This window comes from Lepidochelys kempii, chromosome 1 (genome assembly GCF_965140265.1).
Source record: "Lepidochelys kempii isolate rLepKem1 chromosome 1, rLepKem1.hap2, whole genome shotgun sequence".
NCBI lineage: Eukaryota > Metazoa > Chordata > Testudines > Cheloniidae > Lepidochelys > Lepidochelys kempii.
This window is the reverse complement of record NC_133256.1, coordinates 39,345,873-39,370,470: the sequence shown is the minus strand read 5'-3', so window position 1 is coordinate 39,370,470 and position 24,598 is coordinate 39,345,873. Positions and strand designations below refer to the sequence as shown.

Below are 24,598 nucleotides of genomic sequence, written 5' to 3'. Positions count from 1 at the left end.
TGTATGGTGGGCCATGAATGCTCACAAAATTAGGGTTGGGGTACGGGAGCGGGAGAGGGCTCTGGTTGGGGGTTCAGGCTCTGGGGTGGGGCTGGTGATGAGGAGTTTGGGGTATAGGAGGGTGCTCTGGGCTGGGACCGAGGGGCTCAGAGGGCAGGAGGGGAATCAGGGCTGGGGCAGGGAGTTGGGGCATGGGGAGAGGCTCAGGGGTGCAGGCTCCGAGTGGCGCTTACCTCAAGTGGTTCCCGGAAGCAGCAGCATGTCCCTTTTCTGGCTCCTATGCAGAGGCACGGCCAGGCGGCTCTGCACACTGCCCCATCCGCAGGCACCACCCCTGAAGCTCTCATTGGAGTGCTGGAAGGGGCCATTGGAGCACGTAGGAACCAGAGCAGGGCCATGCCACAGCTTCTGGGCGCTGCGTGGTGCGGCCCCCGACCCAGCACCCTGGCTGGAGCGGGGCCGAGCCATGTGGTGCCGCCTGTGACCCAGCGCCCCGGCTGGAGCAGCTCCAGACCCAGCGTCCCAGTCAGAGTGGTCCCCAACCCAGCGCTCCAGCCAGGGCGCCAGAGCAGGGCCGAGCTGCGTGGTGTGGCTCCTGACCGAGCACACTGGCTGGAGCAGGAACGACCCATGTGGTGCGGCCCCCGACCCAGCGCCCCAGCCATAGCTCTACCACATGAACTAAAAGCCAACTGTCTGTTAGCTAAGGCTGTAGAGCAGACTCTGGTCTCAGTGCCACTAGATGGGACAGAACACCACACCCAGGAGGTGTGTGGGTTACACATGTACACCACATCAGTCAAATTATACAGATTTACAGCTGGTATTTCTAAGAAAACTTTCAGTGGTCATAAGTTAGAGAGATGGGAAGAACAATTATAACACAAGCAATTCCTCCAATATCACAGAATACATTAATTCTATTTTTAGTACTATTTTACACAATGTATATCAGGCACAGAACATGCATGAAATACTTTCTTTTCCCAGGATATTAAGAGTGAAATCATTTAGTTAGATCTAAGTCACCTTAAAAAATTCAAGTGTCTTAAATAAAGTGCATAGTGGGCTAAAGTTCTTAACAGAGAATCAGGATGCTTCACCAACCCAAAATATGTTTAAATGCCTCTCACTATGTCCTTCACACTTTGAATGATGGTGGTGGGGGTCCATGGAGAAAAGGGAGCTTGGTTTGGTTTGACCAAAACCCATGAATTCAGCACTCTGCCCAGCTAATGCAAAGACTTTTATCTAAAATTCTGCTTAAGAGTAAACCATTTCTAGCATGGAAGTTAAACTAACCCATAGGGTGTGCTAATACACAGAAAACATGTTCAGTTTATTCCAGTGTGAGGATCTGGAGTTAATGGAGCATGAAGGGGAAAATAGTCCAGTCCCCCCTGGAAGCCAACTGAAAATGCAACTGATTGTGAAGCTCTTGCCTTAAGATAGTGAGAAGACTTTCTGCAAATCTCTTGCCTTACAGTGCAGACCTGAACTGCAATGCCTATTGCCCTTCATACTCTAAAATCCATGTGTCCCTTTGTTACACAAGGAGCTTCCTGTAGGCTCTACTAAGTGTATACAAATATGAAGAGCCAACCCTATTCCACTCTCTGAGGTAACTGTAGGAGGGCTGGAGAGGGCAAAGAAACTCAGATTTTCCTTGTGGAGTTTCCTTCACTTTTTTCCCTGTTGCGGTCTGGGGAGTCAAGGAGAAGGCAAGCAGTGCAGCCTTTCAATCCCATGGATTCTGGAGATGGATGAGAGAAGGGGACCAACCCACATGCAGACAACTTGCTCACTCTAAACTGCCTCTCTGGGCCACTATCTCCTCTCTGTATTTTTTTTTATTACAGAAAAGCACTGTAAGGTGAGGAACCAATATCATCTCATCCCATCACCAAAAAAAAAAAAATTCAAAATGCAAATCTGAGGCTTGCTGAGGAAAGATAGGTTTTCTACATATGTTAGGAGAACCCAAAAGTGGTCAAATTTTGGATGTTCATTTTAGCTATAATCTTTGAAATTGCCAGATCTAGACTGCGTCTAGATCTTTTAGTGATACTTCTGGGTCTTTCTGTAAAAGAAAAAAATAATTCCAAGCTTATTTCTCATCTCTCTGTTGTAGCAAAATGCTACTTAGTTGTGCATTGGAAAAAGAAAGAATGCTGAAACTGTTTAAAGGGTCAGGAACATATTTCTTGTGGAAAATCTTGCTAACAATACAAAAATAAATCGTAGTGAATTCAACACAACTTGGTTCCCTTTTTTGAAATTTGAACAAATTAAACCTTCAAAAGCAACCAAGACTGGATAACTTTTAACTGCTTTTCTTTGCTATGATAGAGATACAGTCCTCCACTGAACACTCTTGCAGATCTCTGTTTTTCTGGTCTCCCCTTTTTGTACTCTATCTGCCATATATATGCAGAGAATAGTTGAATTCTTAGGATTATGCTGTAATGTTTCTCCTGCATCTTCTGTATGGTTTTATTTCTGAAAAGTGGTATATTATTTTTAAGTTTTATGGGCAAATCTAGCCCACTTAATCCTCCCAGTAGTCTCCCCTCTGCATGTGTTTTCAGTGTCACTGTCCAAAACAAGGGAGCCTTGTACTATTATTGGTTCTACTATAAGTAAGCATACAGTTCTGTCACAGATTCTGGGACCTCCATGACTTCTTTTGGGGCAGAGCTGGAGCAGCTGTCAGCCCCAGGGTTGTAGCCAGCCCTGGGGCACTAGCCCCCGGAACGGCGGCCAGCCTAGGGGCTTTCCAGGGCAGTGGCTGGTGTTGGGTCAGCAGGCTGGAGCAGCAGTAATCAGCCCCTACCACAGGCGCAGCAGTGGGGCTGGAGCAGCTGCAAGCCCCAGAAGTGCTCTGTTTATCCCCCTACAGGGTATTTTAGTAAAAGTCTGGGATGGGTTGCGGGATTCCGTGAATTTTTGTTTATTGCCCGCGACCTGTCCCTGACTTTTAATAAAAATACTTGTGACAGAATCTTAACCTTAACAATAAGTAAGTAGATATGGATAAAACATTGAAAAAGTCTATGAAAACTCATAAAGAAACATAGGCATATTTGGCTGCAAGAGAGTAAAGTTAAAAATTATAAAAAATAGTATGTAAAAACAATCCCTTGTACTCAGCAGACAAGAACGGAGTTCAGGATTCCACATTTTTCCTGGATCAGCTAATGATATCAAATCTCTAAAATAGTTCAGAAAAATGATCCCCACTGGTCTTTGCAAAGAAACTGAAGAAATGAATCCCCAAATTTGTGTATTTAATTTTTTTAGCAATAAACATATCAAAAAATCTTGAATAAAGTAACCCACATTTATGTTATTTGTGTGACTCAGGCAGACTGTGTACATAGAATTTTTAAACTGTGAAACACAGACTTGCAATCCTGTTAAGCTACGCCAAGCACAGAAAAAATGAGTATTTAGGGCTTCTGGTCCCACTGGATCTTACTGCAAGTTTGTAAATGGGAGCTATACTACAATACAGTCCTTATGTCTATTGCCTCTTTTGTGCCAACTTCTTCACTGATAGTGTTTCCCAGAGCTAGCATACCCAGTTATCAATTGGTGGTGCCTTTGACTGCTTCTGAAAAGTTTAAGTAGTACATCTTACCTCAACTTTTAATTGGGAGCCCCAGCAAAAATACCTTCAGGCTCAGTACAGAGCCTCCTTTGTAATACTGCTTATTTGTTGAGCTGTTTCAAAAACTCTTTGATCAGTTGCACCAAATTTGCATAAATGAGCATCCGAAGAACCTTTTCCTACAAAGATTTGTTCCCAAAGCATAAACTCTCTTCAGTCTCTCAGGAGTTAAATACAATAACTGCACAACTTTGCACAAAAATCAAAATCAATATGGAAGAGTGCACAGCTATAGCTCAACTCAGACCCCATTGCTCTTACGAGATTTGATCTCTTACATTAGTGTTCCAAGGGTCCATACTTTTCTCTACATGTGGTCTATGGCCGACGTATGAATCTGTGGAATTGAAAAAACTCAGTGCCTTAGAATTACTAGAGCTTGTGGCAGAAGCTCCTAATGAGTTCAACTGTCTTTCCATTTTCCACATATATTTTTTGTCCTTAAGAGAACTATTGGCAAAATGGTAGCTCAGGGTCTTTAATGCTGTCTTACCTTCTCAGCTAGAATCTTTCTTATTTCCCCTATTAGCTGTCCTCTTGCATTTATATCCTTATTTATTAAGCTACCAAACATCCCTTTCTCTCTCAGTTAATGTTCCATTCTTTCACTAATAAGGGTACATACGATGACAGAATGTAGCAGTGAAAGAGGCCCTTTGCAACACTTACATGGATATCAGGGCCATTGATTTGCACAGGTCTGAATCCCTTGGTCTGACCCCAACGCTGCCCTCCATTTCTACCTAAACAAAGCATGGGGTCCACAAGTCATCCTGCATGGCTACTTTGTAACCAGACCATAGGTGCAGAGGACTTTGTCTGGGCCCAGCCCACTATAGTGAATTTCTTCCTTAGGGTTTATAAGTAGGGCCCTACCAAATTCATGGGCCATTCTTGTAAATTTCACAATCACAGGATTTAAAAAATCTGAACTCTCTCGGTGTTGTAACCATGGGGGTCCCGACCCAAAAGGGGGTTGTGTGGGGTGGTTGCATGGCTACTGTAGAGGGGATGTTGTATTGCCACCCTTACTTCTGTGCTGCTGCTGGTGGCGGCACTGCCTTCAGAGCTGGACCTCCAGACAGCAGCTGTGGAGCTTCCTGCAGCCCGGGGAGGTTCCTGGAGGTGGGTCTGCCCTGGTCCCAGGAGCGAACCATGCAGGGAAAGAGGAAGTTCCATCCCTCCCCAGCTCAACCGTCACCCACCCGTAAGGCTGGCTCTGCCCCTCGCATACCATGCCACCCTCACTTCTGTGCTGCTGCTGGTGGTGGTGCTGCCTTCAGAACTGGGTGCTTGTCAGGAGCCATCACTCTGCACTCTCCAGCCACCCAGCTCTGAAGGCAGCAAAGAAGTAAGGGTGGCAATATCGCAAGCCCCCTACAACAGATTTCACAGGGGAGAGCAGATTTCATGATCCATGACGTGTTTTTCACAGCCATGAATTTGGTAGGCCCTGTTCATAAGGATCATGAATCTCCAAGATTCATATAGGTGACAAGAACCCAAAAATCAGTTATCAGAAAAAGAGGCAATCTGAAATGATATTATTGTATGTTTTCTAAATATAACAGTTTTCTATAACTTCAGATTTAATTCATGTGAATAAATGTTTAGGTGACAGTACAGGTGTGTGTGATAAAGCAGACTAAAACATTCCATACATAAACGTGTGGCGGTCATATCTATGCAATAAATTGCAGAACTACGTATTGTTCATCATGCACTTTTGACTGCCTGACCTGCACTTTGCTCACTAATCTATCTGTGTAGGATTTATTCTAATATTTCAAATCCCTGAGCAGATTCAAAAAACTGTCCCAGAAATGTTTTCTTCTCTTCTCTTTTCTTCCTCTTTTCCCTCCCACCATGAGAAATTTCCCCTTAAAATTATCTTGGCCTGAGGCCCAAAACGGCAATATTCAATCCCCAACAAGTGATGGGGTTTCTCTATATAAAAATGTAATTAATTCAAAGTTTCTCTCATAGGATGGCAGAGCTGAAAATGGGGGCTTCATACCATTACAAAATAGAAATATAACCCTTTTCCTAAGGCACCCCAGGACTCCGTTCTAGCCCCGTAAGATCCTAAAATAGGAGACTTAATAGACGTAAAATGTTTAAGTACTGAAAAGCTATTTTGGGCTATGTTGGTGGTTTTCATGGCTCTCTCTGAGCCTTATTCAGTTGGATAAGTGGTAATTAAGACATCTGGCTTCACAGGTGGAAAGATAAGAAAAATAGTCCAATTTTTATTAAAAAACAAAAACTTCCTGAACCATTCCACACATTGGTTTTCTGTAACAGGAAGTGTAAGCAGAATGTAAGATAGGTGGTATGAAGCTTTTCCAAGCACGTATTTGGTACCTGCATAAGTCACCCATGGCTTTGCCATTCATGAATAATGTGATGTGACCATCCACACACCCACAGTGGCACTCACTTGTGTGTGTGATCAGTTCAAAATGTCTTTTTTATGGCATCTATGAAAATCCCCCTGTATTTCCTACTTTATGGCACTATGCTAAATTTCTCTTGGGCCACTTACACATTATAGTGATCACCTTTGTTTATAAAATCCTCTTATCCCTGCTAGATTTTTGAAAAGCTGATTTTCTGTTGCATCTGCATCTATTGGATTTGACATCTGTAAATCAAAATGGTTATACTGAATTGTAAATCTGTCTGAATTTGTCCCAGTGTTGTTAATTGTTATCACACTCCTTCTCCAGAGAACCAGTTCCAAGTTTTAGGATTGTGAGGAAGTGTCTGCAAGTCATTGCAAAAATCTCCCCAATTCAAAACAATTCACAGAAGCATTTTACAAACCTGTTCTTATAGCTGTTTTTTCCTCTTTCTCAGGGCACTTGGCAATGACTCTTTAAAATAAGTGTTGTTCATCCAAAATTTAACATTCATTCAAAGAGTGTTCAGCTAAACTATTATAAACGGGTCACAGATGTATTTTTAGGAAAACTGTGAGACCTGTATGTGCTCTATAAACCCTAAAACAAAACAAGAAAGCTACTATATTGGTGGAGATTTTACAGACCAAAGATTTAATATTCACAATACTAGGACCAAAGGAGCTAAAAAATGTAAGAGAAGTTTGCAAAATAATATTTATGTATTACTCAATATGTACTTGTATAAATATAAAAGGGTTTACAACTCTAAGAAAAACTCTTCTTTTAGAACTTTGACAACTCCAACACTTAAGCAAAGTTGTTATTCCAAGTACTTACCCCCGCTACCACTCCCTTCTCTGCGGCTACGCGCACTGCCATCTCTGCCAGATTTAACACGCTAGAACAACAGTGAAATAAGTTTGAAGGAACAAACACAAAAACCCTATTTAGCATAATTATATTAGATAGAATTGCTGAAGCTCAAAATTCAATTTACTGCTATAAACAGTAGAGAACACTAAATTGGACTTAAATTACAGTAATATTGTATTGTGCAACTAAAATCTTATTTCTTCAGTACAAAAAGTTGCATTTAATATCAGTGTTAAATACAATGTTTACACAGAACTAATGAAGTTCAAACAAAAAAATTCAATAAAATCTGTTCTTTCAGATAACATTTATATAAGAATAAAAATATATTACATGAAGTTTTGATTAGTACAGCTGAAAAAATTCTCAAGGTATCCCCCTCTACATAAGTTCAAAGTAGTATTTGCCTACTAACATCTTGTAAATTCAAGAAGTGTTTTATTATTGTAAAGATTCAAGTGGGGAGGAAGAAAATTTAGAAAGAGAAATATTTACCCCACAGGTCTTACATTTCTAATATTTGGCACAGGACTGTATGTCAGGAAAAAAAATTTAATTTAATTTGTCGTTGAGTGCTAAATCTAACATGAAGGTAATGGTAAATACTATAAAAACTATGTTTAAAATGTCAACTTTCTCAGAATGAGGAAAGGACCACAAACACCTTCCAGCTGTGTTATTTTTAGGATTATTTTAAAATGTTACTGTTATTTTGTCCAAGCAATACCTCTGTATTGCATGATTGAATAGGCCTCTGATTTCAAAATCCCAATATTCAGAGGCATATATCTTGTCAATTACAGAAAATATACATCTTAATAAGGACCTTTTGATGGACAGCTGCAAAGAATCAACATGTAGAGCCTCCATCTGTTTTTTTTTTTTTTTTTGAAAAAAAGCTCTATCTAAATTCAGTGTATAAAATTAAGAGCCTGTTTAAAAAAGATGTGTGGACTATATAAGCCCTTGGTTGAAAACCTAGATCATGTGACATGAAATGACTTTCCTAAGCAGTTTATTTTAATATTAGTTGAAATTGTTTAGCTGAGTGGAGATTCAGTAATAACAAATTAGTTGAGTTTCTTTAAGGCCTTAACATTTTAGCACTTGATCCTGGAAACATGATGTACATATTTAACTTTAAAGTATGAAGCATAATCTAGTTAAATTCCAATGAAGGGAGTAATCCCTTTGAACTCAGTGTGACTACACACATTTGCATGACTTTTTGCAGGACTGAGGCCTTTGCCATCATCTTCGCTATCACCAGGATCAGATGGTATTCACCCAAGAGTTCGGAAGGAACTCAAATGTGAAATTGCAGAACTGTAGTCTGTAACCTATTATTTAAATCGCTTCTGTACCAGATGACTGGAGGAGAGATAATTTTTAAAAAAGGCTCCAGAGGTGATCCTGGCAATTACAGGCCTTTAAGCCTGACTTCAGTACCAGGCAAACTGGATGAAACTATAATAAAGAACAATACTGTCAGATATATAGATGAACATAATTTGTTGAGGAAGAGTCAACATGGTTTTAGTAAAGGGAAATCATGCTTCACCAATCTATTAGAATTCTTTGAGGGGGTCAACAAGCATGTGGACCAAGGGGATCCAGTGGATATAGTGTACTTAGATTTTCAGAAAGCCTTTGACAAGGTCCCTCACCAAAGGTTCCTACGCAAAGTAAACTGCCACGGGATAAGAGGTCAACTATATGGCAGATGAAATATAATGATGATAAATGCAAAGTAATGCACATTGGAAAGCATAATCCCAACTATACATATAAAATGATGGGGTCTAAATTAGCTGTTACTACTCAAGAAAGAGATCTTATGGATAGTTCTCTGAAAACATCCACTCAATGTGCAGCAGCAGTCAAAAAAGTGAACAGAATGCTGGGAATAATTAAGAAAGGGATAGATAATAGGACAGAAAATATCAGGTTGCCTCTATACAAATCCATGGTACACCCACATCTTGAATACTATGTGCAGATGTGGTTGCCCCATCTCAAAAAGATATATTGGAATTGGAAAAGGTTCAGAAAAGGGCAACAAAAATGTTTAGGGGTATGGAATGGCTTCCATATGAGAAGAGAGTAATAAGACTGGGACTTTTCAGCTTGGAAAAGAGATGGCTAAGGGGAGATATAATTGAGGTCTATAAAATCATGACTGGTTTAGAGAAAGTAGATAAGGAAGTGTTGTTTACTCCTTCTCATAACACAAGGACTAGGGGTCACCAAATGAAATTAATAGGCAGCAGGTTTAAAACAAATAAAAGGAAGTATCTCTTCACACACCGCACAGTCAACCTGTGGAACTCCTTGCCAGAGGATGCTGTGAAGGCCAAAACCATAACAGGGTTCAAAAAAACTAGATAAATTAATGGAGAATAGGTCCATCAATGGCTATTAGTCAGGATGGACAGGAATGGTGTCCCTAGCCTCTGTTTGCCAGAAGCTGGGAATGAGTGACAGGGAATGGATCACTTGATGATCACCTGTTCTGTTCATTCCCTCTGGGGCACCTGGCACTGGCCACTGTCGGAAGACAGGACACTGGATAGACGGACCTTTGGTCTGACCCAGTAGGGCCATTCTTATGTTCTATAAATACAACAGTGTCTGGTGGATTATTTATTACCTCCATCATGACCAATCCTCTCAAAGTACCCTAAAGATGTTCATAAATTCATATCTATTTTATTTTAAAATATTTATTTCCCTTATGAAATTCTTGCAAACTAATGTTATGCAAAGGGTCTAGTTTTACTTTGTGCATGGTTTTTATTATTTTATTTTAAATTTATCTTGATCTCCAGTTAAAGGTTGCATCATGTATAACTGAAAACAAAAAGGCACTTGAATTCTGCAGACTGAGCAGCTGCAAAATGATCCTAAAAGTCTCGAAAAGGTATGTACTGTATAACATACAAAGTGCGGGCACATGCATTCCAACTTCATACTCACAGCACTGTGGAAAGCTCTTGAGTATTTCAAACATCAGGGCAAATTTAAAAAACAACAACTGGAAATGAAGGAAGTGGGTCTAATGTGGAACAAGTAGGTTTTATGTGTTGGCGTTTCATTTGTGAAAACGCAAGATCAAATTCTCTAATGGGTCACAAGTGGAAATGAGTTTGCTTTACATCCTACTCCCACATGGATGACGGAATTCTTTTTGGCACAACCAGCAGCCTTTGGTCAAGAGAGACCCAGGACTGGAAGAGCAGAAATGTGTTACACATTAGAACTGAGAGATGCACTGAGGAAAATCATATGGTGTCTGTACATATTATCCCTGGCTCACTTCACAGCTTATCAGGCACTCAGTCATTAAAGTCACGTAGAGAAATAAATATGCAATGCTATTACCTGCATATGAACCAATGCCAATAAGGTTTTGTGAATTTGTGTACCAGTACCAGTATGTGTGCACATCTCTTTTAAATGAAAAATCAGAGAAATGTTAATACACTAAGGAATATTCAGGGGAATATTCACCTACCTCACAGATGTTTCCAGATCTCTGGCTGGACACCTTCAAGCACTTGTCTACACTTGGAAATTTACAGAAATAGTTATTCTAGAATAGTTATTTTGATATAAGCCCCTGTGTGGACACTCTTATTACAGAATAAGAGTGGCCACATAGGAGTTTTCCAGAATAGCTATTTTGGTAAATTTCCAAATGTAGACAAGACCTTAGTATTGAAAACTAAGGCATATTCGCATTGAAAAGCAGGGCATATTCCACAAGTATTTTATTAGCTATTTACTGCCTCACCACTTGGCACAGTAGTAAAGAGATCACGGCTTGGTCTGAAATATCGAGGAAGGGAAAATGAGTTTAAATTGCTGTCGAAAACAGAGAGCAATAACTGACCTGTCCCTTTCTTTGCAGACTGAAATCAGTATCTGGCAGGAAAACGTAAGGAGTGACTTGTATAATTTCTGAGCTACAGAATTCAACCTCTAACAACTGGAGAGGCACAAAGTGAATCATAGTGTGAGACCCTTATTTTGCATTGCCATGCTGGTGTTATGACAGAACATGTAAGAATGATGCATTGTTGTAATTAACACAACATTCCAGTCATCTGCAAATTAGCTTCTCCAAATTATGGTTAATTTACCATAGCAGTATAAAATGGATTGTATTAGAGTTTGTGCTTCCACATACATATCTTGTGATTAAATGGAGAACTACAGTATTCAGCAGCTAGTCCCTGGACTTTCAGTGACTAATGTATTAAGTCAAATGAAATATTACATTTTTAACATCATTGACATATTGCTATAATCTTAAACAACTAAGTTAAACAATCTAATTGTTTAAATATTTTCACTAGTAGTTTAATGCACAGGAGTAAGTGTTCAAAAGTACCCAGAAAACTCAGGTTCACATCATCAAGTAAAGATGTTAAAAATAAACAAACAACCAAACAAAAATAGTATTTGTATAAAAAGTGTGAATATATTTTTTTAAAAGGTACTTTCCTTTCCTTTTATTTGCCGGCCTATGCTGCATAATTAAAAACTCAAGAAAAAGTAGTGCCGGTATTGTATACAATTGAGTAATTACCTCTCCAATCCCAGGGATCTCTGCCCTCCAATTAAGAATCAATCCAGTTTTTATTAATCCAGCTTCAAGTTTAGTTCCTGACCTTTCCTGAGCAGAGTTTACCAGTTATTTCATAGTGTGGCAAAGTGAGTGTGTTTGTAACTTGGACCATTACCCACTAGAGATAAAGCAGAACCAATTTAACTCATTTCAGAGTTCAGAGTTAACTCCAGAATCTTGGAGTTGTACTCGGAAAAGGTAATGTTTTACCTGCTTACCTGTTTCATTACTAATGTCATTATAGTGGGGTGGCACCACCACCAAAGTTAAGGCTGAGCCTTGCTTATTGTTTAGCAGTCAATTTTTCTAAATGCACTAAGGCCCACATGCTTTGGGAAATTGTCTTCAAACTGTTATGTTGCAACAGGGGCTGCGGTAGAGTTTATGGTACAAATATGGGGTCATTTGATTGAGGAGTTCCCAATAACTAGGGCCCTACCAAATTCACGGCCATGAAAAATGCGTCACAGACTGTGAAATCTGGTCTCCCCCGTGAAATCTGGTCTCTTACCCTATACTACACAGATTTCACGGGGGAGACCAGAGTTTCTCAAATTGGGGATCCTGTCACAAAAGGGAGTTGCAGGGGGGTTATCTGGGGGGGGGTGTCGCAGTATTGCCACTCTTACTTCTGCACTGCCTTCAGAGCTGGGTGGCTGGAGAGCGGCAGCTGTTGGCCAGGCGCTCAGCTCTGAAGGCAGCGCTGCACCTGCAGCAGTGCAGAAGTAAGGGTGGCAATACCATACCATGTCTCCCTTACTCCTGTGCTGCTGCTGGCGGTGGCTCTGCCTTCAGAGCTGGGCTTCCAGCCAGCAGCCGCTGCTCTCCAGCTGCTCACGCTGAAGGCAGATCTTCTGCCAGCAGCAGCGCAGAAGTAAGGGTAGCAGCACCGCAACACCCCCAACAATAACCTTGTGACCCTCCACAATTCCTTTTTGGGTCAGGACCCCTACAATAACAATACTGTGAAATTTCAGATTTAAATAGCTGAAATCATGAAATTTATGATTTTTTAAATCTTATGACCGTGAAATTGACTAAAATGGACTGTGAATTTGGTAGGGCCCTACCAATAACCACCCCCCACATTATGAGCTGCTTTACATTTTCAATATGCAGTGAAATATATGTAGCTAGTGAGATTATCTTGAATACTGGTATGACACAAGAGGGGCCAGGAAATATTTCTTGGGGTAAATATGGAGTAATTTATCAAGACGTTTCTCAGATGCAGCCCTCTCTCTCAATAAGGAGCTGATTTTAGTATTCAAATTGTTCTAAAGTCCATGTGCATAATAAGATTGTCCTGAAAACTGTATTGCATGACTGGGCTTGAGGTAGATTTTGAGGTAGAAGGGGGAGGGGAGGAGAATACATATTGAAATGAATGGGTAGGATCACACCACTTAAGAGCTGTTGTCAGGCTGTATTAATCTCCATGGGGTGTTTGGATTCACCTGAAAACATTCCCTTGAGATGAATGAGTCACTTCACATCTTTGCAATCCTCCTATGCTCCAGAAGGTTGTGCAGAACCCCTTCTCCCTATGCTAGTCCCAAAAGTGGAGTACAGACTTTGGGGCTCTCCTCCTCTCACCGTTGGTACCACCATCTGGTAGATGTTCTCTTCACAGGCTTTTGTTTACCACCTTCCTACCTGCCCTTGATCCTACTGGGGGGCTTGATGGAGGGCAGAGCTGATAGCTTAGTGACAGTGAGGTGTTCCCAGTAAGCTGTCTTGTGCCCTTCAGTCATGCCCCTTCATGATTAGCACCTCCTCAAAGCCAAGGGACATTCGCTGCCCAAAAACTTCATTAAGGCAGAATGTTAAGGTTGACTAGATGAGCCTTGTACCCTTCCAGAATGCACCTATATTTAAACCTCTGAAAACCAAAGAATCCAAGAGTTATGGCAAAACCAACTTAAACATCTGTAAACCAGGAAGTGAAGGTCCACTCTAGCTAGGCTAAAGTACTATAGCAAACATTTTACTGTTTATTGTGCTAGGCAGTAAAGTTACATAATGAAAATGAAAAAAAAAATTCCACTTTTCATAGGAGAAAACAAACATACCTGTTCCCTTATTTCTTTTAGTTTTTCCACTCTCTTGAGCTTTGTCACATATTCTTGAACTTCTTTCAGTCCCATATCTGTGCAGAGACGAACTAAGAACCGTAGACCTAATTGTATATTAAAAATATATTTAGAAAAGGGCTTGATAGCAGGTGAAAAAATAGTAGTGTGTTTAACCTAGTAAAACCGAATTTACAGAGTAGCAGCATGGTCTTCTGGACATAGCATAGGACTGGAGATCAGGGGTTCCTGCTTTACAATGCCAGCAACTCAGATTGGAATCTTATGCAAGCAATTTTAACTTTTCTGTGGTTGACTGTAGAATGGTTAATAATACCTAAGGGGTGTTGTGAAATTTAGTTACTTAGTGTTTGTGAAATGCTTCGAAAATAAAAAGTATTATACATATGTTAATCTATCGAGAAACAATTCCCCAATAGCATTTTATTGAAAATAAGTCGTCAATGCCAAACGAGCTGAAAAGAATGGACATAGTTAGATTTTCTAATTACTCCAGTGTTGAGTCAGCACTTCACATGCATGGTGGGTGGACTTTTAGCTCCTGCGTTAATATCAATCTCTATATAGTTCAAAAATTGAAATGAAGGCTAAATGTGACGATGGCCATCTATGCTATGGAGACTATGGCTATGTCTACACTACAGACGTTACAGCAGCACAGCTGTATCGCTGCAGCTGTGCTGCTGTAAGGTCTTCTGTGTAGCCGCTCTATGCCGATGGAGAGAGCTCTCCCGTTGGCATAATTAAACCACTTCCAACGAGCAGTGGCAGCTATGTTAGTGGGAGAGCATCTCCCGCCGACATAGTGCTGTCCACAAAGTGCTAGTGTAGAAAGAGCCGATACCAGCATAACTATGCCAGCATAGCTCCGTAGTGCAGACACAGCCTACACAGACAGAAGGGGTTTTTCCTGTTGCTGTAGGAACACCACTTCCCTGAACAAAGCCCTCTTCCATTGACACAGCTGCGTCTACACTAGGGGTTTTGTCAGAATAGCTATGCCAGTCAGCCTGACGGATGTAACTATGCTGATATAACTTTTCAGTGTAGACCAAGCTTATATGATAAAATTGGAAGAACTAAGGGGAAGAGAGAACTCCTTTGAGCCAGAGCCCCAATTTGGAAAAGAGCTGCCACTGTCTCTGTGTGCACAGCAGCAGGGAATGACACCTATCTAAATACCACGCTAAACTATCAATAACCAGTAAACAGAAGAAAACCTCAACAACTAGTTAAAAGGTGATTTAACAATAGCTGAAGAAGCGCAGGGAGATGAGAGACCTTCTGACTCACTGCCTTTACAAATTAACAGAACAGTGGAATGACGAACAGTGACTACCTTCCTGGCAGTTCTAGACTGCATCCTCAGCGTCATGGATTTGTGCCGGCAATGTTTAAAGAAAGTTAGAATCACTGAAAGATTTTCAAAATAGTCCACTCCTTTGATTCACACACTACAAATATTAACATGCCTTATATTTTTTTACCTATAGTTCTTAAAGTGAGAAACCATTTTGTAAAACTTGTGTTGCCATTGTTAACTAACATTGTTAATGTTAACTAACATTGTTTTTCTACTACAGTAGACCTCCTTAAAGCCTGCTCTTCAAGAGAATTTAGGAAACTTGATAAAATTAATAGTAGCTGAAAAAAATGCTGCAAGTCTACTTTTAAAAAATAGTAAATGTTCTGCCTTAAATTGTTTAAAAATGTAATTCTGGTAAGTGGCAAACTGACTTTTGTAGTACTGAGGTTCTCAACAATAGTGAGGTAAGAGGGCTGCTACAACAACATAGAGCAATGGTTCCCAAACCGTGCTCTGTGATGCTCTTCCATTCACCCACAGAGCTGCTTCTGCCAGTGGTGAAGCATCTATCAGTCTTCAAGAAGTGATGTTTCCTGCTACCACGTATCCCCAGTTTGGCACTCTCTAAGGACTTCCAGAGACTACCTGAACAACTAAACTTTAAAAAAATGCTTCATGTCTTTTTGTGATACTTGGTTTTGGTAAAACTTGTAACCACAGTAAGATTTGTAGACTATAAAAAGGAAGGATGGCAAACACAAGAGAAACAATCTGGCCTGTGGAGATTACAGTTGCAGGGTCTACAGGTAACAATGGATGTTTCTGTAAGTACACACATAGAACTTAAAGGGCTGGTCTACACTGGGAACTTACATTGGCATATCTACATCTCTCAGGGGTGTGACAAATCCACTCCCCTGAGAGACACAACTATGCTGACCTAACCCCTGTAGACAGCACAGAGTCCAGAATGCCACCCCTGGAATTGTGCCATCCCAAGGACATGCTTGCTTTGCTGGTGCCTAGAGCTGGTCCTGACTTCAGAAAGAGGATAGGAGGAAGGAAGTCAGTAAGCAAGTTTATTTTCATCTTCTTTCCTCAAAATTGCCCTAGTATTACTTTAGTCAAGCCCTAGAGTTGTCACAAGGAATGTGCAGAATTAGTATTGGAAAAGATGGTAGTCTGCGAGAATATTTTCTATATATAAAATACTTACATAATATGGATTACTAATAGATATATTCAATATAGCATAGAGTTTCCTTTACCTTGAAAACTACACCATTCAATGAAACAACTTACATTCAACATTGTCTGGAAATTTTCTGTGTATTTCCTTATATGTATCTAGAGATTTTTGGTAGTTACCTGCAAACAAAACAAACAACATCACTCACACACACACACACACTATCAGACCAGAAACTGATGTGACTCGGTACCTCCCAGATTTTTTCAGCTGCTTTATTTTTAAGAGTACATGGTTTAATAATCCTAGATCACAGCTGATACAGTTAAAGTGGGCATTCTTTAATTATTACCCGACTATAATAATTAAGGCTGGTTGCGAACAGTTGAAAAAAAAATTCAAAATTTACTTTTTTTAAATGATGGGTGGGGCTCAAACTGAATTGGAATGTGCTGGTAGGACATACTGGGGATTTTCCCAACATATCTAAATGAAGATAATGTTGGCCAAGTTGTCTTGCTCCTTTGCTGAGAAAGCTCTTCTGTGCTGGATTTTGGTTGGGTGCTGACTTTATCTTTCAATTCACATAGTCACCCAGCTTCTACTCCCCCATCCCATAGAATCAGGTAACGGGGTAAACAATATAAGAAAACCTGAAAATTTGTCATTCGGTTCTCTGTAAGGCTCTAAAGGAGCAAGGGAAAGAATGGGAACAATGGGACAGCACGAAAGAAAAGTATTATTAAAATATCTTGTGTGTTTTGGTGCTGAACAATACAAAGAGGAAGACATGGACTCTGTCCCAATGTGATTATGATCAATAGCAGATTCAGACTGTAGAATCCAAGTTATAAAATTCAGCAGCTGAGAGCTCAGTGAGTGCTCAGTCTCGAAGTTGCAGTGTGTATTCTGTTTGTACAATTTACATTTTCAATTTTTTTTAATATCTAGAAATTGTACCCACTTTATATATTGTAAATGTGGTCGGTTCAGCTGAGCAACTCTAGAAGTTTCCTACTTGGCTATTGTGACATGATGTGCGGCACTGACATAAATTAAATACAATATGACTATTTACGCTAGTTTGGCCTGTTCTCTTTACTTGAATGTGACTGCTCCACTCATAAGTATAAGACAGTACAAACATGAGTAACTAAAACCAAGACTTCAAGGAAGGTCATACTTTGTTATACAAGAAAATTCACAAAGCAGAAACATGCTAAGGAGATTTTAGAACCAAGAACTCATACAGCAGATGTACAAAAGATCAGTAGATAAAAATTCAAAATACATAAAGTAAAAAAAAAAATCAATTAAAAAAATCACAGAACAAGGAGAGACACTTACCACTTCTTCTATAACAACTAGCAACCATCAATTGCCATTTCACTTGCGTTGGTCTGTGTATAAATAAATAAAAACCATTTAGTATACTAGCAAATGATGAAATAGACAGATTGTTCTGCGAAGTTCAAAGTATTGGTGTACATCCACTGTTAAACCAGTCTCACCAAATTCTACTTGTCGGCTCACTCAGGGTGAATCCTTTCTAGGCAGGGCACATAAACTAACAGCATTTTTTTATTATGAGCAAGTGAAAAGATAATAAAGATATAGCCATGTGTGGGCTGGTCAGTTGCCATGTCTTCAAAGCTGACCGAAACCACATGTGGAAAGCTCTTTGGACTGTATAGTACTGTCTGATCGTTAATATGTCCTAGAAGATATTGCACTCTAACAATTTGTAGGGAGGCGTCTCTAGTGGAAATCTAGCATTTTTCTTTACCTTACTGGCTGTACTGTTCATCCATTATTTATTTATTTTTTATTCAACCACAGGTCAAGCCAATTTGACCTCCAAACAATTTCTCTATTTGTTTGCAGTCTAGTGCCCTGCACAATAAGCTTATGTAAAGCGAGTCTACTGCATATTTCTCAGTTGCAGCACATGTGTGTGCCTGCTGCACAGAGCAACGGAATGCAAGTGAGCACCTAACACACCTTCATTGTAACACAAATTATTAGTAGGCAACTTGGTATGAAAATCCTACATTTTTAGGACACAGAATTAAGCTCCACAACTCCCACGATTGTGTGAATTGCACATGTTGCTAAAATTTGCCCCTGCAAGCTTTTCAAAAACACAATTTCTCAATTCATTTCAAAATACATCTTAAAATGCAAGTTAAAGGAGGTGATTTAAATATAAAATATCACTGAATTAGTGGAATATTAATTCCAGTCAAACAGATTTGAGAACTGAGGATTGGGGTTGAGGCAAAGTTATCATTTAAATGTCATCTTGTTTACAATCAGCATAATAACAACTGTTAAATTACTGTGGCCTATTTTTAGGATTAACAAATTGCAAATAGCATGTACAAGTTTTAGCGCCAAACAAGCTCCCGAATATTTATGTTCTGTTAGCTACAATTAACAATCTCCTCTCCTGGAAAATGAATTCTCACAGATACTGTAATTACACAACATAATCAAGAATTTCAGAGGTTAATAATTCACAGATACTTTTCAATCCATATACAATACACAAAGTTTCATGCATTGAGTGGTTAGAGAATTAGGCCTTAAACATTTAGGTCTGTGCCAGAAGATTATGAAATCGGTATGAATTTTTTCTAGTTTCAGCTGTGTTCTTTCCAGTGTTTTAAAATGGGCTAAGAGTGCCAACATATGTGATCCAAGAGCTTGACTGCATTACAAAGTTTTAAGGGGTTGGCAGCTTCACTGAACAGCATGATAGCAAGTCTTTAAATCAGTGTTTCCTAAATATTTTCACTGGTTTGTCTCCATTTTTAAAAGCTATTTGTTTTAGAAAAAGAAGCCAATGGGTTGGACATTTCCTGGTAGTAAATGACTAGCTGGAGAAATTGAGGCCTGAGGCAAACAAGACTTCAGTTACCAAGCAATGTCCAATGCTGACGATACCATTTTGATGAACATTGTTTCCTTCCCCTCTTTCTGTGTCTGTTGTGTCTAGAGCTGCATGCTGCTGCTGCATTTGTTTTTGTTTACAGTACCAATCCTTTCCTTACAATTAATAACAAGCACAGTAACCAGTGGGAAAGCAGAACTTCATTTTGAGCATTTTACTAGAATTTAATTTCAATTATTATATTTTTAAACTTTCTATATAATAGTATATGTTAGTAAAGGGGGCTTTAAATACAAGGAACTTCCCATGTGGACCTGACTGTAAGGGCAAAAGGGATAATGGAATATTTCTATAAATTATCTTACCTATTTATTTCCATATTTAATGTTTGGGATTCTTTTGTAATTTTCTTGTTATAAAGTTTGCAGAAGTGTCATATAAATATACTGTCTCAATCTTAACTACAAGATGAAAGGTTTTTGCTGTTGACTTTCATTATTATTTGTAAAGGAAAAGCTAAGTTGACAGATGTTTCTCATATGTCGTCCTGGAGATGGTGAGATTTCAGGTCATTCTGGTCTCATGAGGAAGGGAGTACCCAACAATAGTGGGCCAGCCAAGAAAGCTGTCTCCATTTCTCATGAATTGTGGAGCTATGGTGGACGGTCCTAGTCATGGGGATAAAGGTGGTTCTTCAGGTAGCTGAGTGTGTTGGAAATCAGGACCATGATCTTGAATTGGATCAGATAATCAATGGGGAGCCAATGTCTCAATACAAGGGTTATATAGTCCTGCTTACCAATGTTGCTTGGCAGGTAGGCTGTCATATTTTGGATCAGTAGAGCATTTTTAAAACCAGGACTTGTGCTTTTAGCATTATTAATAATAATAATTTACTTGTGCTGTGGTTAGTGCCCAAAAGCTCCAAACAGTATTTGAGGCCCTGATGTACAAACACACAGAGAAATCTCTGCCCCAAAGAATTTACAAAGACAATGCAGACAAAAGGTGGGAGAAAGAATCCAAAAATACAAGCAATTTTGCCAGGGTGGTGGTAGGCAAAAGTCCTGTTAATTCCAGTTTTATTTTCATTTTTTTGTTTGGTTATTTACCCTTATCCCTTGCCTATTTTTTTTTTAATTATATGAACTCTTGACTTTACTCTCTATATATTTTGCATTTAGCCTTGTATTTCTATTTGTTTACAATTTACTCAAACATTTGAGTTTAACTCTTGCTTTCCCCCCCTTTTTTTACATTTAACCCTAGCCTTCTTTGTTTTAAATTATTTTAAACCATATTCTTTTTTTATAATTTTATTATATATACCCTCGCCCATTCAATTAAAATATTAATTTCTGCTGCATTTTTAATAACCTTTCTGCAGTATAGTCTTCTCTTGAATGGATTGCCCAAACACACAAATAGTTCCTTGTACTTTCAGGGGCATTTTAACCAGAGTGCCATACATGAATCAGACAGTAGGTCAAATTTTAGATCATCAGAAACAAGCCAAGTAATAACTGAGTTTGGCTCAGGCTGATTTTGGATAGGATTCCCAAAACACACACAAAAAGAGAAATGCTACCTCTGGGTTTCATGGGGTTATGTGAATTTTAGCTTGTCTGTTGACACAAATTCCACATGGAAATATGTATGTGGTCCTTTTATGAGGAAATACATATTTTTCTATAGTTATAAATTTTGGTTGAACTCAGAGCTCCAGTTTCAAATTTGGCCAAATTTTTACACGTAGGTCGCTTGTATGTTAAATTCCATTTGTAAGTCTAGAATAAAATATGCAGACTACCTTAAATAGCTCATTCTGTGAAGTGCACAAACACAGTTTTACTCAGGTCAAATATAAAATTCAGAATAAAATTAGATTTGTCAACATATATCCATTGTTAGCTGTTAATACTGTACTCTTGGTGGTTTTATCTAGTGTTTGATGTTTTCTGCAATTCCACTCTTTTTATGAGAATAGGAACACTACAAACAAGGAAACAAAGTTAATTACTGAAAGATGCTTTTGTTTATGAGGTTGAATCAACAGTCTTTACCAGATGAGGAAACCCTGGAAAGGAAGTCTTTTACTTTTGTTTGCATTAGAGCTACCTAATAGAAACAAAAACACCCCTCCAAACAAAATACAAGGTGAGGAACCTGATGAAACAATACCTAAAGCTTTATTTTATGCTGATGTAGCTTATGGCCAATTAAGGCCATGTCTTATATCATGTCTCCAAGATATAATTACAAGAAGAAAAACCTCAATACAAGATATTTGACTAAACATACAATAAGAATCATTACTTACTGAATAAGCGCTGCTCTCTCAAAGTACTGAATGGCTTTTTCACAAAACTGGGTATCAATGTAATAGGCTCCAAGCCACTCAATGACCTCAATGTTCGAAGGGAAATACCGATATGACTGACAAAATAAGGAAGGTGAAAGAAACACAATTTTAGTGATAAACAACATTTTTATTTTACTTCTGGAATATCTTACTCACTTAAGTGTTTAATTCTCCAGATGCCAAAAATATGTAATACATGAATGAAAGCACTGTATTATACCAACTAATCCCTAAAGAGAACTTGTCAGGTTTTGTAATTACAAAATACTTTTTAGAAGAGTTACCTGAGATGAGTTTCACATTTTCCATCTGTCCTTACTAGAATTATTATTTTGGCATAGTTAGTAGCAGCAAGAGAGTATTATTCCACACAAAAAAGTTTGCTTTTTTAGATTACTGCTGTATGTAAATGAGTTAATTAAAATGCTAAGAAAGTTGTTTCCATAAACAAATTCACTAATCAGTTTCAGATAGCCAAGCAGTCTGCTGGAAAACTCACTGAAAAACAATTTTTTTACTTTCAGAACAGGAGTGAGGCACCAGTCAGAATAGCGCAAGGAAGCTAGTGCTGAGTGCCCTCACTTTACGGGTTCTGTGGGTAAAGAGGCCAGTCTACAGAGTTGTCAGTCCCAAATTTAAATGTCTGAAAAAGAGAGAGAGTCAAGTGTATGCACATATCCACTTTATTTCAGTGGAATACTTCTAATCTGTTTTTAATTCATCTTGGTATTAATGCCACATAAATAAGCAAAACTTTTGTCTATAGATTTTAATTTTACTGATGGGGGATATTGGTTATTATAAATAGGACTAATTTCTGAATTTACTAGAAACAAAATTTGTTACAAGTGTTTTATTGAAATAAAGTGGAAATTTACTATAGTACAAAATGTTAATAATTCCAAGGGAATTAATACTAAGGGAACAATGCTAAAAACTCTGAAAGTGTAATTTTTTTTTTTTTACCAGGTGGTCTGGGTTAAAATTGGCACCAGTATGTAGAAAAACTGGGGTTTGGAATAAGGCAAATTTAAACTAGACCAATAAATATATAAAAAATAAGTGAGGCATTTAGACTTTTAAAACTTCATTCCAACAAATATCAGAGGGGTAGCCATGTTAGTCTGTATCCACAAAAACGAGGAGTCCAGTGGCACCTTAAAGACTAACAGATTTATTTGGGCATAAGCTTTTGTGGGAGTTGAAAATGTTCCTTGAGTCAGAGACAGCAAAAATAGGCCCTCAGCTAAAACCTCTCCAGCACATCATCAACACTTCTAACTCCCTGGACACTCAACAACAGATTTTCAAGTAGCCATTCTTCAACAAAAAAAAACTTCAAAAACAGACTTCAAAGAGAAACTGCTGAGCTACAATTCATTTGCAAACTTAACACCATCAATTTATAGAATGCATTTCAACTGAAGTAGACAATTTCAAGCATACAATTACAGTTTCAAGACAATTATAGATATATACACAGTATACAGGTACAGTGGAAAACCTAAAGAAGGTAGCACTTATCTGACATTATAAGTAGTGAAAATTGCCACAATTTATCCTGGAAAATCATTATGACCCAGATTCAGCAAAGTGTGCAAGTATGTGCTTAACTCTAAGATTATGAAGAAGTTCTACTGATTTCACTAGGATGTACGAGTAAGCACATACTTAAGAATTAGGCACACACTTGAGTGTTTTGCTGAATCAGGGCTTATAACAATAAGGCAAATGCTTCTTTTTAACATTGATTGGGGTGATGGTGGGGCGGGGTGTGTGTGTGTGTATGTATGTATGTATAAGTATAAATAATAATTTTACCTACTTCTAAAATAAAGCCAACTATGGGGAAGAATGTGGCATGTTTATCAGTGCCAGTAAAACTACAAAACAATTTAGGACAAGAAATGAAGAAAAATTTATCTAATTATCACTATGGGAGAGATTTAAGTACAGTAGACCAGGATGTAAATTCAAGAGTTGGAATTTTGCCAGGGTTAACATTCCTACTCTCCTGGAAAAAATGCCATGGCATCTTTTAATGGCCATAAGTGGTCAGAACTTCAAGAATTTTATTTCTGAGTACTAAAAAAAGGTTTAGAATTGTACAAACAAAAAGAAATGCTTAGGTAACAATAGAATTATTGTTGTAAATTAATTGCATAATAAAGGTAAACAGAATGCACAACCAACATAGCACAAGAGGCTGTATTGTACAAACATTAATTAGCTTAGTGAATTAGGTGTTAGCACAAATAAGAAAAGGTAGCCAAACACCCAGATACTGGTCACTTTTTAATCAAGTTTCATATTAGTACGTTTCCATGGAAAGAATAACATATATTTTACTTTTTCTCCTACCAGCATTGCTGGGGCTTTGGTTCACTTCTGATTTACAGAGAGGAGGGATATTTACTAAGGCCCTGACCCACGAAGGGACTAAGGCCATATCTACACTGACAAGCTAGCACTCAGGTAGCCTCATTATGCTGATGTGAGAGAGCTCTCCTGTCGAGATAATAAAACCAGCTCACTGAGTGGCAACAGCTATGCTGGCAGGAGAGCGCCTCCTGCTGACAGCGGTGTGCACATGAGCACTTATGTTGGCAAAACTTATGTCACTCAAGAGTGTGGTATTTTTACACCGCTGAGTGACAAAAGTTTTGCCGACATAAGCACTCGTGTAGACATGGCCTTAGGCGTTGTGGTGCTGAGCATCCGAGCACCTACCTTTTTAGCCCTGGTCTATACTACAGACTTACGTCAGTCAGTACAACTAAATCACTCACGAGTATGGAAAATCCACACCTCTGAGTGACATAGTTATACCAACGTAAGTCTATAGAGTAGACCTGGACTATGTCAATGGGAGAGCTTCTCCTGTTGACATAGCTGTCATCTTTTGGGGAGGTGGAGTACCTATGCTGACGGGAGAAACTCTTCCACTGGTGTGGGTAGCATCTTCATTAAGCGCTACAAGGGCAGAGCTGCATTGGTACAGCTGTGCCGCAGCAGTGCTGTAAGTGTAGACAAGCCCTTAGGTGCTGAAAAAAAAAATTTCAGGAACAGCACTGTTATCCACAAAGCCTGAGTTAGGGGCATAAGGCTCCTATGCAATAAATGGGGAGAGACAGGTGCCTTAAAACGAAATCCACAAAACCAGCATGCTAGACAGGG

At 39.0% G+C, this 24,598-nt stretch overlaps 1 protein-coding gene across 6 annotated transcripts in view; it reads right to left on the bottom strand.

Annotated features, from left to right (window-relative positions):
* IFT88 (intraflagellar transport 88) overlaps nt 1-24,598 on the bottom strand; it is an 85,603-nt gene that overhangs the window by 7,928 nt on the left and 53,077 nt on the right. For all 6 annotated transcript variants that reach the window (XR_012158330.1, XM_073339648.1, XM_073339614.1 and 3 more), the window contains 5 exons: nt 21,380-21,495; nt 17,514-17,566; nt 16,280-16,345; nt 13,651-13,757; nt 6,913-6,973 (listed from right to left, as the gene is read on the bottom strand). Coding sequence is in view for 5 of the 6 variants with exons in the window: in XM_073339648.1 (XP_073195749.1) it covers nt 6,913-6,973; nt 13,651-13,757; nt 16,280-16,345; nt 17,514-17,566; nt 21,380-21,495 (403 nt within the window). In the remaining variant the exon portion in view is untranslated. The remainder of the gene's footprint in view (nt 1-6,912; nt 6,974-13,650; nt 13,758-16,279; nt 16,346-17,513; nt 17,567-21,379; nt 21,496-24,598) is intronic.